The sequence below is a fragment of the Cordyceps javanica genome, chromosome 2, assembly GCF_051103115.1.
Source record: "Cordyceps javanica chromosome 2, complete sequence".
Classification (NCBI taxonomy): Eukaryota; Fungi; Ascomycota; class Sordariomycetes; order Hypocreales; family Cordycipitaceae; genus Cordyceps; species Cordyceps javanica.
In genome coordinates, this window is record NC_139296.1 from 4,549,503 (window position 1) to 4,561,527 (window position 12,025).

A 12,025-nucleotide genomic window follows, 5' to 3' on the forward strand; every position below is an offset into this window, starting at 1 on the left:
GACCCTGTCAGCAGCCGTAGAAGCCAAGAATTAATTTATAAAACAAAATAAAACAAAAAGGTTTGAATGCTAAAAGGCTGCCTGATCCCCCGACCAGCGTCCCACATGCCCAGCCGGAACAAAAAAAAAAGAACCAGAAACACCCAGCGTTCACTGCCGAGCCCGAGGTTCCCGCTAAAACATGACATGACGGGCGCCCAAAAAAACCCCCCCCAAAAATAGGATTTTCTTGTTGCAGGATGGATACATGCAATGTGGGAAGGCAAGTACGAAGTATGTCGGTTAGTTAGCAGATAACTACTGGGTAGGTACGTGGGTATCCAAGGGGTCCTCTTCCGTTGTGCCACCGCAACGCGCAAGCTGCAGGTGGCGCTTTCTCTAGGCTGCCAGCTTTTCTGCTGTCTCTTTTTTTTCTGCTTGCATAACGCCTCCTTCAATGAAGAGGGACCCTTGGGGTAGTTTCGTGCTTGGCGGGGATCTCTTGCGAAGCTCGCATTCAGTCATTCGTCCTGCTCCTTGACTGCGCCACGCCAATCCGAAACCCTCGGCCCCAAACGAGGCTGTGGCTAAGCTCAAGGCTGACCAATTCAAGCAGTCTGCGTCTGCACAGCCTCTTTTCGTGGACCAGTCTCTGTGTTTTCCATTCAATGTCTGATGCTCTGGGTTTTGGGCGGTTCTTGCTCTTTGACTGTATTTTATGTCCTTCTTATTAGCTGATATCTGAACTGCAAATGTCATTTACAAGTCAGCGTCGCATACCTAGGTATCACAGGTTTCTCCTAAACATCCTCTTAATTTCTGTAGGTTGGCCACCCACTTGAAGCATTGCCAATCAAGTGCATTTTTGGTTATATGACCTTTGAATATGGCAAATGTCTTGAAGATTTTGTTTCATTCCGTTTATATACAGTCATTATTGACAAGAGTGCTGATTTCCCCGACTTGGGTAATTGACACCACGAGACATCCACTCCGGCTCCATGCCACTCAGTATCTCGATGCCTAGTTCTAACAAAGTTATCTGTCTCACAGTGTCAACCAGACCCTCCTACCTCGCACCACACCCTAGGCTCGCTGCCATATTTTCCTGGAGGCGACTGCTACAAGCCAAATGTGTTCTGTATGCACGACTTCGCATGTAGCTAGCCACACCGTATCGAAATCTCGCAGCCTAGAGCGGGTCTGTGCCAACAAGATTGGTGGCGATCACGAAGTTTTAAGCCCTTCCTCCTCTCGGCCTCACGTCGGATATCCTTCTGATAGTCGGTCCGGGTATCGTGTTCGTATTCCCCTCCCCTTACAGGTAATTCTTCTTCTTCGCTGTCCGCGTGTACTGCGACAGGTGCCACTCGACGTCGCCGTCCTTATTCTCCAATGTGCCTGATCGAATCTCAAATGGTCGCATTGTCATCCGCGGGCCAACCTCTGCCAGTTCCACGCTGTCGTAACCCGTCCGCACAAACACGTGATGTCGCACCTCGATACTATCCTCGATATTCTTAAACGTCACCACACGGCTCCCCATTTTATTCTTGCTCGTAATCGGTTCCCGTGGCGGAAAAATGTGCTTCAATACTTTGACGATGCGCTTGCCCAGCGGTGTCGTGAATCCGTCAAAGATGAGATGGGGATATGACTCGCTGACAGTGCCGCGAACACTGCCGGGAATGTCGTGTCGCAAAACGACGTTGTGAAGTGAAAATGACACGGTCGGGCCATGGGGAAAATGGGATAGCGTCATCGCCGTCGGTGTACCTCTGTGCTCGTGCAACAAAATCACGTCTGACAATCCAGACGCCTTGGCAGAGCGCACAAGCTCGGGCAAGATGAGGTTGCCACGGTTCATGCGGATCGCAGTCGGCAGAAGAAGACGAATTTCTTTGGCAAAGGCCGCCAGCCTGGCCGAGGGGTCGCGCGAGGTCGTAACGAGGATGCGCGGGTCGACAATTCCAGACAGTTGGGCGTATTCATCGTCGAGGTCTAGCTCCTCCGCCGTCGTCTTGTCGGCCGACTCGTCATACTGGTAATCTTTTCGCAGAGATTTATCATTGGCAATGGCGGGGTCTAGAGGCTTGCCTGATGCAAGTGATGATCTCATCTTGGCTCTTTTTTCGCTGATTTCCGCATCGCGCAGTAGGACGGCGCGCCGGTAGAGATAGTCTCTCCGTTGCCTGGCTTGCTTGCGCTGTGTGACAATGAATTAGTATTCCATTTTTTAACCTGTACCCTGGGGCTTTTTGAGCACTCACAATCATCATCTTGAAGTGTTTTGGCGGCTTCTATGCCTTGAATAAATTCCCGTCCGCTGTGTAAAGAGACTGGCCAAAAAATGTAGTTCTACTCGTACAGCCAAAAACTTTAGACTTTTAGGCGCTATCGATAGCGCTCCCGCTTATCACGTGTACGCGAATTGTCCCACCAAAGTAAAGTAGCCTTGGAAAGAGCCAAAGGTGAGATGGCGAATTGCGCATCTGCAAGGCTTTTATGACTCTTGCTGGCCGGAAAAACTCAAGCCTGATTGCTCATCTCGCAGCTTGTACCGACATTTTTTACCCTTCCAAGCGCCTCCTAAACCTGCGCACTCGCCAGCCTAGGCCCTCCATCCTGTTCCCGCCGCCACCTTGCCCGCGATGATGTGAATCGCTCCCGCAAACGATTTCTACCGTCTTCTTTCTCAGCCCCCATCTGAGCACCGCCCGTGTGCTTCCAGAGTTTATCTGGCAATAATTGGTATTTCGTGAGTCTTGGAAATTGTTGTAGCTGTGCCACGTGCTACTTTTGTACCCTTCTGAACTGTTATTCTCGTACTAGTGATATTAACCTGGGCTAGTGAAAGAAAACTACACCACGCCACCTCCCGACCGCGACCGCGACCTCAAGCACTATGGAGGGGGCCTTCACTCATGTTGGCAACCACCTGATCTCCGACTCGGCAGCAGCTATCAACGCTGGAAATGACGATCTCTCCACTCTTGACCCTGACGAGCGTCTTCTCTATGGCAAGTACGGCGACCATGGCGGTCGTCGACGCGCCGACGACGATGACAACCAGACCGAGGCCTTTGAGGACGACAATGATAGCTTAGGCAGTATTCCAGTCGACGAAATGGTGGGATTGAATCTCAAGAACACCGAGGAGGAGAAAGAGCTCCCCGCGTATGCATGCGCGTAGGTGGTCCTCTCGGAACACCCATATGCTCTAGCGCAAGCTAACATACCATAGGTACTGCGGTATTCACGCGCCTGCTTCCGTCGTCAAGTGTCTGATCTGCAACAAATGGTTTTGCAGCGCTCGCGGCAACAGTACTTCCTCTCATATTATCAACCACCTGGTCCGAGCCCGCCACAAGGAAGTCCAGCTTCACCCAGAGTCTGCCCTCGGCGACACCATTCTCGAATGCTACAGCTGCGGCACCAAGAATTCATTCCTTCTCGGCTTCATACCTGCAAAATCTGATTCTGTCGTTGTTCTGCTGTGTCGCCAGCCTTGCGCGGCATCGGCTTCCAACAAGGATATGAACTGGGATCCCTCTCGCTGGGAGCCATTGATCAAAGAGCGCGCTTTTCTCGATTGGCTTGTCAGCGCTCCCTCCGAAGCCGAGCAGCTGCGCGCCCGCCACATGTCTCCCAACACGATTGCGCGCCTCGAGGAGATGTGGAAGTTGGAACCCAACGCTACCATTTCCGACCTCGACAAAGGCCAGACTGTTGACGATGACCCCGATCCCGTGCTCCTGAAATACGACGATGCGTTCCACTATCAAAACATTTTTGGTCCGCTTGTGAAAATGGAATCCGACTATGATAAAAAGCTCAAGGAAGCGCAATCTGAGGATAATTTGACTGTTGAATGGTCGCAGGGTCTCAACAATAAACATCTCGCAACTTTCAACTTACGCAAGATTGAGTCCGGAGAAGTCAAGCTTGCCGTTGGTGATGAGATGTTGCTTCGCTACAACGGCGAGCTCAGAGAGTCTTGGCAGGGCGTGGGTTATGTCATGAAGATTCCGAACAGTCAGTCCGACGAGGTTTGTCTTGAGCTGCGTAAGACTGGCAATGACAGATCGGTCCCAACCGACCTTTCACACAACTTCTCGGCCGACTATGTCTGGAAAGCCACCTCTTACGACCGTATGCAGCTTGCCATGAAGACTTTCGCCGTCGACGACATGAGCGTCTCTGGTTTTATTTTTCACACACTACTCGGCCATGACGTTCAACTGCAGCCTATGAAGTCTAACCTGCCTAAGAAGTGGTCTGCTCCAGGCCTTCCTGATTTGAACCAGAGCCAAGTCGACGCGATTCGATCCGTCCTTCAGAAGCCGCTCAGTCTCATTCAGGGCCCCCCCGGCACCGGTAAGACTGTGACATCTGCCACCATCATCTATCACTTGTCCAAGATGAGCGGAAACCAGGTTCTCGTTTGCGCGCCTTCCAACGTCGCCGTCGATCAGCTCTGCGAGCGCATTCACCGCACTGGCCTAAAGGTCGTTCGATTGACTGCCAAATCCCGCGAAGATGTTGAATCCTCCGTCAGCTTCCTTGCTCTGCACGAGCAGGTTCGGATGTCGGAGCACAATACTGAATTCGCCAAGCTATCGCAGCTCAAGAGCGAGGCTGGTGAACTTTCCAGCCAAGACGAAAAGAAGTTTAGGCAGTTGACCAAGGCGGCTGAACGAGAGATTCTCAACAACGCCGACGTTGTTTGCTGCACCTGCGTTGGCGCTGGCGATCCTCGTCTGTCCAAATTGAAGTTTCGTAGTGTACTCATTGACGAGTCTACTCAGTCTGCAGAGCCTGAATGTATCATTCCCCTCATGTTGGGCTGCAAACAAGTTGTTCTTGTCGGCGATCACAAGCAGCTTGGTCCTGTCATCATGAACAAAAAGGCGGCCAAGGCTGGGCTTAGTCAGTCTCTGTTTGAGCGTCTCATGCAGCTTCGCCTCCAGCCTATTCTCCTCAACACTCAATACCGTATGCATCCTTGCCTGTCAGAGTTTCCTTCCAACATGTTTTACGACGGCAGTCTGCAGAATGGTGTTACACAAGAGCAGCGCATCCGAAAGGATGTTGACTTTCCCTGGCCAGTTGCCGAGATGCCCATGATGTTCTGGTCCAACATTGGCAACGAAGAAATTTCTACTAGCGGCACCTCGTATCTCAACCGAACGGAAGCTTCCAATGTTGAGAAAATCGTCACCCGATTCTTCAAGGCAGGTGTCAAGCCCTCCGAGATCGGTGTCATTACACCGTACGAAGGCCAACGAAGCTACATTGTTACGACTATGCAGAATTCGGGTACCTCCAAGAAGGAGTACTACAAGAGTGTCGAGGTTGCATCTGTCGATGCCTTCCAGGGCCGCGAAAAAGATTTTATTGTCCTTTCCTGCGTGCGTTCCAATGAGAACCAAGGTATTGGTTTCTTGTCTGATCCTCGCCGTCTCAACGTCGCCCTCACCCGTGCCAAGTATGGTGTGGTGATTCTCGGCAACCCCAGAGTCCTTTCCAAGCACGAGCTCTGGTACAATTTGCTCACTCACTTCCGTGACCGTCGCTGCTTCGTCGAGGGCCCCTTGACCAACTTCCAGCAGTGCCTTCTCCAGTTCAGCAAGCCGCGATCGCATCGACCGAAACCCACTAACCAGCTTCCAGTTGGTGGCTATCAGAATCAGAATGGACGCTTCAACGGCTCAGGCACTATGCGCGACTTTGACTCTGGCTCCATGATGTCCTACGTCCCCGATGATGTCTCCTCTATCCAAGGCTCAACATTTGGTGGCGCAGCTCTCAACACGGCGTTCCCTGCCATGTTCTCCAACTTTGCTCCCGAGCATTGGCCCGGTCTTCCCGGCGTCGGTGCCCAAGCCAGTCGAGGTGCAAAGGGCCGCGCTCGCGCTACCGAAAGTGTCGCCGGCGAGAGTGTAGCCAATTCCGAAACCACGGATGCCTCGTCCAGCATCATTGGCAGCCGCGGCGTGGGCCAGGGCGGAGTTAGTCTCGGCGCTGGCCTGCAAGATGCCGTCACGGGCATGCGCGCCATATCCTACACGCAGAGCGATCGTCTGCGACAGTACGTCGAGAGCGGCGCCCGCATGCCTCCAGGAAACCGTTACGGCGGACGTCGTTACGATGATGACGAGAAGAGCGTCAGTACCGCTTTCCACAGCCAAGTCGGCGGTGGCTACGACTGAGGGGCCGACGATCCAGGACGCACCATATTTGCGCTCGGTGAACTACACTTTTTTTGGGTCGATGGCCAATACTTGCACAGTTTGGGCAGAGTCAACCAGACCACTTACTGTCCAGCTATGCTCCCGTTCATGGCTGCACAAGGCTGCTCTTCCGGCAAGGGCCAGCATTGCATGTGAAGCAAACACAGCAAACATGGCCGAGGTGCACGCGGTGTGGCGACAAGCTTCTCTGTCAATCCGCCACCTTGCGCCCCGACGACGTGAACCAGTCTTTTCAACAAGGACTGGACCCTCCCGTATCCGATGGCCACCGTCGGCTACCTTTTCCGGCTTTGACTTTCCTTGGTGAGATTAAAGCCTTGAGTGGCTCTAAACTCGATCTCACCAAAATCAAAACAAAGCAGTGGAAGGTTCCCAGCGATTGCGCTGCTTTATGGAGACTCGGAGGGGTTGTGTTTGATGAGGAATAGGAGAAAAAAGATATATATTTAGACGCAGCTGGCAAGTCTGCTGCTGGGTGTAGACATGGCGCGATGGTATGACTGCCGACCCGTCATGTATCTCCACAGCCCCTTGCTATATTTATAGACAAATCAACTGATATTCGCTCTTTACTTGTCACGGGTTTGCGTCGACTGGTTCTTGTTGTTGTAGGATAAGCATGGACTGTGCTTGATGAAGGTTTCAGGGTGACTCGTATCAGGCGATGAAGCACTCGTTTACGTTGTCAATATCGCTTGGGGCCCAGTCTCTTCTCAATCGACTGGAAAATGGAGCCTTGCTCCTCAGATACTTGCAACACGGCCAGAGTTTTCTGTTCTTATTCGCCCCCCCCCCCCCCACACCGCGCGGCGCGAACTGCAAACAATCTTGGCTAGAAAAGGATGTTAACAATGATCGGTTCAGTACGTTTTAACGTAGCAATGATGACAAAATGTCAGGCTGGGCTGATGCATGCGGCTTACGCCCTTGTTCGGGCGAGGACGTCCTTGCTGACCCGCGGCCACACCAAGATCCATCAGCGGGGGGTTTTCCCGAGGTTCTGATTGCTTATATTCAGCATTCAGCCTATTGGAAAGGGGCCGTGTGCCTTGGCGATGGAAACATTGGGGTCATTGACGTGGCTGATCGAGATCTTAGCATCGCGGGTCGATCTAGAGTATTCAATTATGCGGGGATGCCTTGCCATTTTTTTTTCTCTCAGAGTAGCACAGCCAATTTGGATTTGGCTCTTCAGTCGTAAACAGAAGTGTTGTTTGCTGCTTTAGTAAGGCCGGCTCGCACTTCGGCAATCGAAGTGGCTCCTTTTCCGTCAGCACTGTTGCATCAAGGTGCCTTTTTGGGGTGGTGGGTTGTATCGTTGGAAATGTGAATATACCACGCTAGCTTGGAAGGATTCAAAGTCCATCTCCTGGTCGAGACTTGTGTAATATCAAGCAGGCCTTGTCTTCCTGATGATGCACTTGTCAATTTAGAAAAGGTTGTACCCGTCAAATACAGAGTCACTATCCCATCTTTCCCTTCCCCATTTGCCCATTACATCTACACACAAAAACACGCACCCCCCCCCCCCCCCCGGAGAAGCCATGTCCATCGTTCCGCGAATGCTCGCTGCGCTCGGCACCGCCGTGAGCATCGTCTCAGCCAGTGCGCAGTGCAGAAACTTCCTGGGTTCGTGCTCCGGCCTCGAGCTGCTCTTCCTGGGCGACAACGCCGGCGAGCCGTGGCTGCACGCCGACGGCGGGTGTGGCGACAACCGCGGCGGCAGGGCCTATGGTTTCTTCAACCTCAACAGCAAGTTCACCAACCGCAACGGCGGCCTGGTGCAGAGTGACGAGTATGCTTCTCTCCCCTGATCTGCACACACACAAAAGTAGACGTAGTAGGCTACATGGGGCGCGCGCGCGCACCCGGCTAATCATGTGCGCGTCTCGGTAGGGGCGGCTTCGGACACTCGTGCGTCAACATTCGGTATGAGGACGGCGTGCTGACCGCCGAGTGCGGGGACGGCAACGGCGGTACCCCGACTACGTCCATCAACCTCAGTGAGTCTCTATTCTTGATTGCTAAAGGCCTTTGTCTCGAACGCTGAGCCAGGGACGCTAATTGGTGTATGTGTAGATGACTACATTTGCAACGTCAACGGCCAGATGGACTGCTTCTAGCCTTGTTATCAATGTAATGCAAGAATCTTCCATTTGATACTTTAGCTAATCTATAGCTCATCTAGAGTTCCGTGCGCCAAGGTAGAACAGGAGGGCTATAATCAGCTCAGCCTTCAGGGCCTTTTTGTTTTTGCCTAGTAATTCGATCAATTCCTCAGACTTGGAGAATGTGAAATGGTTTGGCTTGCACTTTCGCCGCACTAACACGCGTTGCCCTGCAGCTTCTGTGGAAACTGCCCTTTCCCATTAGCCGAAGTAATACATGGGCATATATGGCAACCCGCCCATCATTGCCTATTGTCTATATAATTCTTTCTCGCCTGCAGCAGCTAGCCCTGTCGCTCTCGTACAGCCAGCCAACCACGGGAGCTGTTCGAATCCAGCTAGCGTTTCGCCCCCGTCCTTTCGGGGGTCGCATCATCGCTCCGGGTACGGCAACTCGCCGTGCGGGTTGTGGGAAAGTTCAATTGCCACCAAGGTTATATAGTCTTGGCGGAGCATGTTCCCGGGCTGGGCTGGGGGTAGCGAAGAGGAGGCCCGAGCATTACGTCTCGCAACCGTACACTTGCGCGGTGACCGAGTCGACGCCGACTCTTGCAATCAACCTTTTGGTTTTCACTTACATTCAGACTCGTACCTCTTCTGCAATCTCCTTGCATCTCCGAACCAAGAAACCGCCGCCGCCCTCCGCCGCCGCCGCCAGTCTGCTGCCACCATTGTTGACCAATCTCGCCCCGCGCTTGCGCACGTCCACACCAATCGGCCACCAATCGGTCACAGCTTTGCCCAAATACCGGGCCCCCCAATCAATATCGGAATCGATCAAACCTCACCAAGGCACAAGCCCTCTAGCCTCTCCTCGCGCGTTGCGTCAAATTCGGGCCACCCTTAGCTCCAGTACATAAGCTGGCCGTGCTGGCCCTTTTGGCTACCGAGGTTGCGAAAGGATCTTTGCTCACGCAGGTAGATCAGTCATCGAGGTTGTAAGCTTCACTCCTTCGGGAATCCCGTTCGCGATCTTCACTAGCGCTTTCCCCCCTCGCCTACCGTGACGGGCTGCTTCTCTTTGAGCACCGCTATAGTCCGAGCAAGCTACCACGCCCCAGCGCGACAGCTCCGTGAGCAACCGGGCCGACCAGGCGGTGCTATTAATTGATCGGACAAATTCTCAGCCCAGTTGGTAACTAGTGGGCGCAAAGTTTGCGGAGGCATCGGCATGGCGCATGGGCCGTCCGGCGCCGGCAAGGAGGAAACGTCAAAGGCCGTTGTCGTGCGGCAGCGCAGGACGCATCGGAAATCGCGACTAGGATGCGCAAACTGCAAACTCCGCGGCGTCAAAGTAAGATCGACCCGTTCTTAATATTGTCAATCCCCACGCTGCCGCCCTGCACCGCCCTTCTCGGCTATCGGCGAGTCTAGTGCTTCATCTTACATGCGCCAACCCCCCCCCCCCCCCCCTGAAGCGGCCGCCATGTATGCTGACTGCATCCTCGCCTTTGCTAGTGTGATGAATCAAAGCCAGCGTGCAGCCGATGCACCTCGGCGGGCCTCTCGTGCACCTACTCAGCACAAGCGCCGGCGCTGAAGCCGGCGTATGAGCAGGTATTCAGTCTAGAGCCGCCGACGGCCGAGTTGGAAGTGCTGCCGCCGCCAAAACTCACCATGATGCATGTCCTCCCTTCGTCGTTACCTATCGTAGGGGGCACGGGCAGCTACGTGCTGCGGCAGAGCGACAAGGCGCTCGTAAGCCGGTTTGTGCATAATACAATACTTACCTTTGGCGGCGGGGAGGCCGACGCGAACAAGAACCGCTGCATGATGCTGGCGAATGCCGTGAGTCTGATTCCGTATCCCCTACTACGCGGCAAGAAAAACTAACTCCCTCCCTCCCTCACTCTCTCTCTCCATCTATCTAGCACAACTACCTCTATCACATCTACATTGGCTTCGCGCAGCTCCAAGACTCCCACATCAACGTCGTTCCGGGCTCGCCGCGGCCGTCCGACGGCGCGACCATGGCGCGGCACATGTACCACAGCGCGACCATGTTCAAGCAGACACTCACAGAACTGCTCCCTCTCGGACGGCGGGCGTCTTCGCCGTCGTCTTCGTCTTCCATCTCGTCGACGGAGCGGGACGCGCTGTGGATGGGCGCGGCCATGCTCGCGACCGCGTGCTTCGCCAACGTCGACTCGCTGGACCCGCGTGAGGTGTGGCCGCTGCGCGCGCCCGACGACGCCATGGACCTCGACTGGCTGCGCATGAACCAGGGCAAGGACATTGTGTGGGAGGTGGCGGACCTGGGCCGGCCGGACAGCGTCTTCCGCGACTTTTACGCCGACATGGCCACGGCGCACCTGCCGTCCGGGCTGTCGCCGATCCGCCCGCACGCCCTGCCGCGGGCCTTTTACGCGCTGTTCGGCGTCGGCGAGCCCGGCTCGGCCGTCGAGACCAACGTCTACCACGGGGCCGTCTCGTACCTCTCGCAGATTATCGACGACGACGTCACCGTCGAGGCCGGGGCGCGCCTCTTCGTGTTCCCCATGGAGGTCGGCGCCGGCGTCAAGCGGCTGCTGCGCGCGCGCGACCCCCGCGCCATGCTGCTGCTCGCCTACTGGCACGCCAAGCTCGTCGAGTACCCGGCGTGGTGGGTCAAGTTCCGGTGCATCGTCGAGGGCCTCGCCATCGCCATGCACCTGCGCCGCGAGCACGCCGACATGGGGGACCTGATCTGGCTGCTGGAGCGGCCGCGGCAGGCGCTGCTGGCGCACTTTTGGAAGAGCAAGCTGACGCAGGTGTGGCCGCAGGAGGTGATTGACGAGGCCGAGGCGCCGTATGTGTAACGGCGGCGGCCTGTGAAGAGGATGTTTTGTGTCTGCCGTACGATGGGATGCTGACGACGTTTTCATGACCGCGCATTATATGCCTGTACAACTACTGAGCAAGATTTATACATTTTCTGCACATTTACCTTGTATATACTGTTTCGATAATCGAGTGACTTTGTGACTCAGTTTATACGTCTTTCACATACAAATTCAGTTGACAAGCAGTAGCCTTGGGATGATTGATATGTACACTTATTCAGCAGATGAATGACTTTGGTGATGCTATCGTCTTTTCAGAGGCAAAAAAAAAAAGGTCACAGAATGCACAGTAGTCTTAGAGGTGCCTGATATGCGTTTTTCCGAGTAGACGGGCGAATCGAGTGACCAGGCTTCCAGCTGCCCACCCATCTGTTGCCATCAAGGTCAAACTCGGCGATGTCGGCGGTTCGCATATATCGGTGCGGAAGTGGTCACTGTGCCCGTCTTATACATCAGAGTCGAATAGGAAAAGCGATATAAACAGGGATAAATCGCCTTCTCACTGATTGGATAAAAAAGAAAGAAACTACAGCGTAGATTATCGAGATCTCATCTACAGCGGAACGTTACCAAATCAATCGTCTTCTTTCGGCTCCGAGCTTTCTGCTCGGTTTGGTGTGGTGCGCGGTGTGTGTACACCAGGAGCGGCACGCCCCATAAAATGACATCGACGTTTGTGAAGCAGCAACCTTTCCCCCAACAATCACCACTTTCTGTATGCAGACCTGTCCACCCCCGCCTTCCGATGACGAGATAACACCAGAAACCCCGAAGCCACGCGATTCAAAGAACAAGGACCTCC

The 12,025-nt window shown here is 54.2% G+C and overlaps 4 protein-coding genes across 4 annotated transcripts; 3 read left to right on the forward strand and 1 right to left on the reverse strand.

Annotated features, from left to right (window-relative positions):
- Positions 1-1,297: 1,297 nt before the first annotated feature.
- Positions 1,298-2,258, reverse strand: V2A60_003854 (snoRNA-binding rRNA-processing protein IMP4; the record flags this gene model as incomplete). The annotated part of the gene is made up of 2 exons (XM_083255180.1): positions 1,298-2,185; positions 2,250-2,258. 2 exons carry the CDS (start codon positions 2,256-2,258, stop codon positions 1,298-1,300), a joined length of 897 nt encoding a protein of 298 aa, XP_083111306.1.
- Positions 2,259-2,884: 626 nt separating this feature from the next.
- V2A60_003855 (DEAD/DEAH box helicase) lies at positions 2,885-6,191 on the forward strand (the record flags this gene model as incomplete). The annotated part of the gene is made up of 2 exons (XM_083255181.1): positions 2,885-3,168; positions 3,224-6,191. The coding sequence occupies 2 exons, from the start codon at positions 2,885-2,887 to the stop codon at positions 6,189-6,191; spliced, it is 3,252 nt and encodes a 1,083-aa protein (XP_083111307.1).
- Positions 6,192-7,777: 1,586 nt separating this feature from the next.
- Positions 7,778-8,356, forward strand: V2A60_003856 (CVNH domain-containing protein; the record flags this gene model as incomplete). The annotated part of the gene is made up of 3 exons (XM_083255182.1): positions 7,778-8,028; positions 8,130-8,236; positions 8,313-8,356. 3 exons carry the CDS (start codon positions 7,778-7,780, stop codon positions 8,354-8,356), a joined length of 402 nt encoding a protein of 133 aa, XP_083111308.1.
- Positions 8,357-9,572: 1,216 nt separating this feature from the next.
- Positions 9,573-11,199, forward strand: V2A60_003857 (Zn(II)2Cys6 transcription factor domain-containing protein; the record flags this gene model as incomplete). The annotated part of the gene is made up of 3 exons (XM_083255183.1): positions 9,573-9,695; positions 9,860-10,189; positions 10,273-11,199. The coding sequence occupies 3 exons, from the start codon at positions 9,573-9,575 to the stop codon at positions 11,197-11,199; spliced, it is 1,380 nt and encodes a 459-aa protein (XP_083111309.1).
- Positions 11,200-12,025: the final 826 nt, after the last annotated feature.